General features: G+C 43.9%; 1 protein-coding gene across 1 annotated transcript; it reads right to left on the reverse strand.

Moving 5' to 3' along the window:
* Window positions 1–2,341: 2,341 nt before the first annotated feature.
* On the reverse strand, window positions 2,342–5,327 carry LOC136477099 (uncharacterized). The gene is made up of 9 exons (XM_066475124.1): window positions 5,018–5,327; window positions 4,857–4,918; window positions 4,705–4,766; window positions 3,750–4,608; window positions 3,314–3,403; window positions 3,126–3,224; window positions 2,978–3,037; window positions 2,741–2,889; window positions 2,342–2,644 (listed from the first exon to the last, which is right to left on the reverse strand). The coding sequence occupies exons 1-9, from the start codon at window positions 5,172–5,174 to the stop codon at window positions 2,563–2,565; spliced, it is 1,620 nt and encodes a 539-aa protein (XP_066331221.1). The 5' UTR covers window positions 5,175–5,327; the 3' UTR covers window positions 2,342–2,562.
* Window positions 5,328–5,553: the final 226 nt, after the last annotated feature.

The following is a 5,553-nucleotide window of genomic DNA, read 5'->3' on the forward strand; positions in this document are numbered from 1 at the left end:
AAAATTTTTTGAGGGCCAAGAAAGGAACGGGTCATTTCTTCAGTGTCAAATAGGAATTCTCTCTTTGTCAACCACCAGCAAACAAGAGTGCATCTATTCACCGCTGGAATCCATCCATTCACATTGTTCCCCTGGTTGTTTCCATCATCACCATCGATCTATTCACCGCAGGAATCCATTTATTCACTGTTCATTAGGTTGTTTCTATCATCACCAACCAAAGGTCTATTGTTTTCATCATTCATCCATTTGCAATCTAATCTGTCTCCTGCAATCTACATGAATCATTATTATTTTTAGTTTACAAGTTGCAATGATTAGCAAAACCTTAAGTGAGATTAGGCCAGGAAAGGAATTGTGGAAAACCAAAAGCACGGGTCACTAGAATGTCGGATGCAATCTTGCTAGGTAGTGGCGATCAAATCAGTCTCAATATGATTCTTATTGACCATCAGGTATAATTTTCCAGTTTACATGCTAATGATAATAATAAAAAAACTAGGGGACCAAGATGCATGGAGTTATCAATAAGGCATGTATGGAAAAATTCAAAACACTGATCGCTGCAAATGTCAGTCACAACAGCTGCACACAAAATATCGACCAATGTGGAGAATGATAAGGTACTAAACTTCTTTCCGACAACTAATATAAAGAAGATCAAAGATACACAAGACATTCCAAAGTATAGTTTCCAGTTCTTTGGTACAGACATGCTTTCTAATAGAGTACAAATAACAACATGTACCTCTCAGGTAAACTACTGCTAATGTTATATTTTTTTTATGCTTTTCCTCATTTGATCACTATTTAATAATAAGAACTCATATTTATTATAGATATCATAGGAGTTGCAGCACACATTGGACCGATAGAAGAAACCAGGACATACTTTGGAGCAAGTGACGAAAATCTGTGATATTGTGCTCCTGATCAAGTAGGATTTTTTTCCTTCCCAAATGCTACTGCAGCAACCCTGATGAACTAAAGATATTTCCTTATTGTTTTTCACACGTTAAATTAGATTATTTTCCCTAATGTTTCAGTAATCTTAAATTACATTATTTTTTACTTCAAAATTTACAGTGGACAAGAAGTTAAGGTTCAATTTTAGGGGTCCAAAGTTGAGCAAACTGATGAGAGCGCAGAATCTCATGTCATTGCAATAACATCTACAACCATGAAAAAAACTGACAATAAGTCTTCATTTAATATCAATAATTCAATAATATTAGCCATTAAACAAGCATCTAAGGAAAGTAAATAATTCTTATTTTGCAGAATATTCTTTGTCATCAACCAATGCAACACAAGTTTTTGTAGATTTACCAATTCCTGAAGCTATGAATGCATGTAACAGGTAAATCAAATTAAAATAGTGGTATTTATATTTTGTATATGTAGCTTACACTCTAACATGGTAAAATTTCTTTGTATAAAAAAAGCTTATCTTCAAGTGGTATAGTATAGAAGAGATTCATATTGATGACCATTTAAAAGGGAAATTGGAGGAGCAAATTCAGTACAGTAGAAGAACTTGAGAAAAATTAGGTTTGATTTTGTATGAGTCACCAATTAATAATAATATTTTTCACTTGACAGCTTTCATGACACACTAGGAAAAGCTAAATCCTAAAAATTATCAATATTAGCTATATGATATAGTATGTTTTATAAGAAAGAGAATCATGTATCTCTACCATTATGAACTACAATTCAAAATAATCCTTAAATTTGTATCTAAATTATTGACATCTGTTATTTAAAAAATAATAATCTTTTAATATTGCTATGCACATGGTTCAATTACTAAAGGGAGATATCCAACACGTCCAAATAATGTGCGAAGTCAGTTGGGGCACAAAACAAAAGAAATAAAAGAAAATATCCAACCGTGGAATCAAATTAATGAACACTATTAGCAATACCACGGCAATCTCTCTCAGACATACCAATGCCAATTCTAAACATTTCTATAACTCTGGATTCAAATAAAAGTTAACTGAATGAAGTATTTTTTTTATTAAAACATATATTAAACATGGTTTTCTATTGCTGAAGTATTCTCAAAGTTAGCCCATGTCGAATAATTTAACCTGTGTGACAGCACGGGTTGATGGACTAGTTTCCTGAATTTGTGCTGTGACGATTTGGATCTTGTTCATGTACGTGAATGGAAATGGGACGCAAGCCGCACAGAACAAGGAGCCAAGGGCAACACGATACTGAGATAAAATGGCTCCTAGTCCACACAGCTAAATAAAAATGTCTCCTCATGGGCCGGGCCTCCTTTTCCCAGTTTAAGTTACAGAAAGAATCAATTCCGAAAAAAAAAAGAATCAATTCCGAAACATGTTACAGAAAGAATCTTGTTTGGTAGGTTGTGGTGCAGTAACAAAGTAGAGGAATTCCACCACATGATTCGCAGAAAAGAAATGATCAGTGTACATAAGTCAACAAAATCCAGAAAACGAATTCGACGCCGTAAATACAGAACTCGTCGTTGGAGCAGACAATAAAACCATTGTCAACAGTCTCCTCTCTCCCTGATCCTGCACGAACTCAAGCAACTGTTGTTTGGAATCTCGACAGTTTCACGGTAGCCTTCCTCTCCTTCCCAACCCGGGAAGGTGCCATAAGGCCACTGCGCAAACGGAAAGTGAAATGTTATGTCAGGCGTGAGGGGTGGAAGTGGAACGGAAAGTTAGATTGTTTGAACTCAGCGAGGAGTCCTGCAAACCTTGCTGTTTTGGTTGTTCGTGTTGATGATGATGCAGCAACCCTAGAAACTGTCTGCGGTTTCACAGCTTTGCATTGGATGCTGTTGAAGGCCGGCCTGGACTCACCTAGCTGCTGCTGACCCGTTACAATCTGGGTGCTTTGTTTCTTCTGAACAATATGGTAAGCACAGATCAGCATGAAAACTCCAGTACTTGTTTGAATTCGAGTTGAAATGTTTGGCAGCATCAATGCTCACCTGTTTCTTGCCGCAGGTCGGCTTGTCTCGTCCCTTGCCATGGGTGTGTTTGTCCATTTGCTGCATTGTATTGCAAACATACAGAGCAGTCAGCGACCTGGCTGTTGGAACTTGAAAATGCTGGGCGTCTAGAAGCTGATGAACTTACCGTCACTCCTCTATTCGAATCCTTGAGTACTGCCATGGAGTTATTCTCAGCGAACGGCTGCCTTTTCTCTGTTTTTGCTTCTTTAAGCACTCCTCTTTCCTATAGAGAATGGACCAGTGAGAGGCAAATATTTTTTACTAGTAACTAATACTGCAGTACAATGAGAATCTGAGGGTGTAGAAACTCACATCAGTCCTTAGCCTGAATGGCCTAGGATTGGTAGTTTTCTTGAGCTTTCCTGCTTGCTCTTGATGCACTTTGCTCTGCAATTTAGCCACCTGCATTTGATCCACAACAGCATGGCAGGTTGTTCACACCCGAACTGCAGGAAAAAAGCTCCATTTCTTTTTCAGTACCATCAATTCACGGTCATAGTTAGCGCGTGTTTAGGTCCAGAAGTTGGAATTGGGGCTACTGTAGCACTTTCGTTTTTATTTGGCAATTAGTGTTCAATCATGGACTAATTAGGCTCAAAACGTTCGTCTCGCAATTTCCCACCAAATTGTGCAATTAGTTTTTTTTTCCGTCTACATTTAATGCTCTATGCACGGGCCATAAACATTCGATGTGATATGTACTGTAGCACTTTTTGGGAATTTGGGGTGGAACTAAACACGCGCTTACCTTCAGAGCAACATTCTCCTTCAGAGGAACATTCTCATTGTTCTCCAACTGTCTGTTTTCACTTTCAGAATGTGAACTGTCCAATGCTTCTTCAGTCGGAGCACTCGACAGATTCTCCTTATTGTCATCGAAATTGTCAGATCGCGATGTATCCACCTCAATTCTCAATTCCTGCAGCACCACCTTCCTTTCCTGATCGGAGCTAGCAGTTTCTGCGAGTGAGTTCTCGTCTGCAACAGTGCTGCTGCAACCATTTCGGTTCTTTCTATCAGATTCGGCATTAGCACACTTCACTGAGCGTCCTAAAATTTTCTTCTTGGCATTCATCTTGGATTCCTGCCCCCGCTTCTCGCTCTTGGCCACCGTCGTCTCCTCGCCCTTATTGGCAGCCTTCGGATTCTTCTGCTGATTCATGTACCTGCTCGGCACCTCCCGGCACGCCAAGTTCAGCTTCCTCGGCTTGGAACAGGCCTCGGACACCGTCTTCTTGCACTTGTCTGCCGCCGGCGTCTGGACCGGCTCCTTCTTTGGCGTGCTCATGAACAGAGCCTTGACGACCGTCCCCTTCCTGGCTGCAGCGGCGAACGGCTCCTTCTGGTGCTTCACGCTGTGGAACAGCTCCGGCCTCGGCCGGACGGGCTTGGTCCGCGGCGTCGTCAGTGCCTTCTTCCTCTCGCTGGGACATTCGACCCTCGCAGCCTTGGTACGGATTGGGGATGCTCGCAGGGCGCAGATCCGCTCGACCCTTGGCTTGGGCTTCGCCGGTGCCTTCTCCGCGGCCTCCGTCTCCGCGCTCAGCCTCGCGAACCGAGCCCTCGGAGGCTTCGGCGGCGCAGAGTGCGGGCATTTCAGCATCGAGCTGCAACAAAATTAGAACCCGGGATATAAATCTGACTCTAAGACTGTAGAGTTCAAATGGAGCATCCAGCTCAAGTGGATGCTGTCGGTACCGTACCTCTGGTTCTCCCTGCTGATAGCCTTCTGTAGCCGCACGTTGGGGCTTCTCGCCGCCATGACCTGTCAATTAGCATCCCACCATTGATCAATCGACGACATTCGCGTTGTACCCTAGGTTGATTGAGATATGGGAGAGAGAAGGGGACAAACCCGCATAAAGAAGCTCCTGTCCAGGGCCTCCGGATCGACCTGCTCATGGTTCTGGTCGCAACCTGCGTGCCACGGCACAGATCAGGACCCTTCGCTAGCGCAGAACCCGCGACGCAGCGAAGAACCGAGACGACTTGCGAGGGGGTTTGTCGATCACTTACCGACTCGGAGGCAGAACCAGGCGGGGTCGTCGTCGGGGCTGCCGGCGTCGGGCGCGGTGAAGTCAACGAACTTGGGCGCCTGAATGTCCTCGTAGAACAGGGCATCGTCGTACTCCTCCTCCTCCTCGTGGTCCGGGTGCCTCGACAGGATCCCCATGGAGTTTTTTTTTTGATCCTCGACGGGGTCGGCCGGCGGGCGATCGAGCTGGCAGCTGAGCTCGCTGGCGCGGCGGCGGCGGCAAGGTGCCGGTGCTTGGGCTGAGAATCTGAGATGATGCCTGGTGGCGCGGGTGCTGGATGAATTTGAGATCGCAGAGGGGAGTTTGAGCGGGTGGAGGGTCGGCAGGCTGGGCAACTAGCCGTTGGAGCGGCGGCGTTGCGTTGGATTGGAGGGGATTATTATTACTTTTTGATTTTTTTATTAAATAAAACGGTGGGTGTCGGCACATGGCAGCTCCACGGCTCCAGAGACGTTGGCAACGGCTGCAACTTGAACTGATTGAACTCGATGGATCGGTGGGATTACATTTACATGT

Source organism: Miscanthus floridulus, chromosome 1 (genome assembly GCF_019320115.1).
Source record: "Miscanthus floridulus cultivar M001 chromosome 1, ASM1932011v1, whole genome shotgun sequence".
In the NCBI taxonomy this organism is placed as follows: domain Eukaryota; kingdom Viridiplantae; phylum Streptophyta; class Magnoliopsida; order Poales; family Poaceae; genus Miscanthus; species Miscanthus floridulus.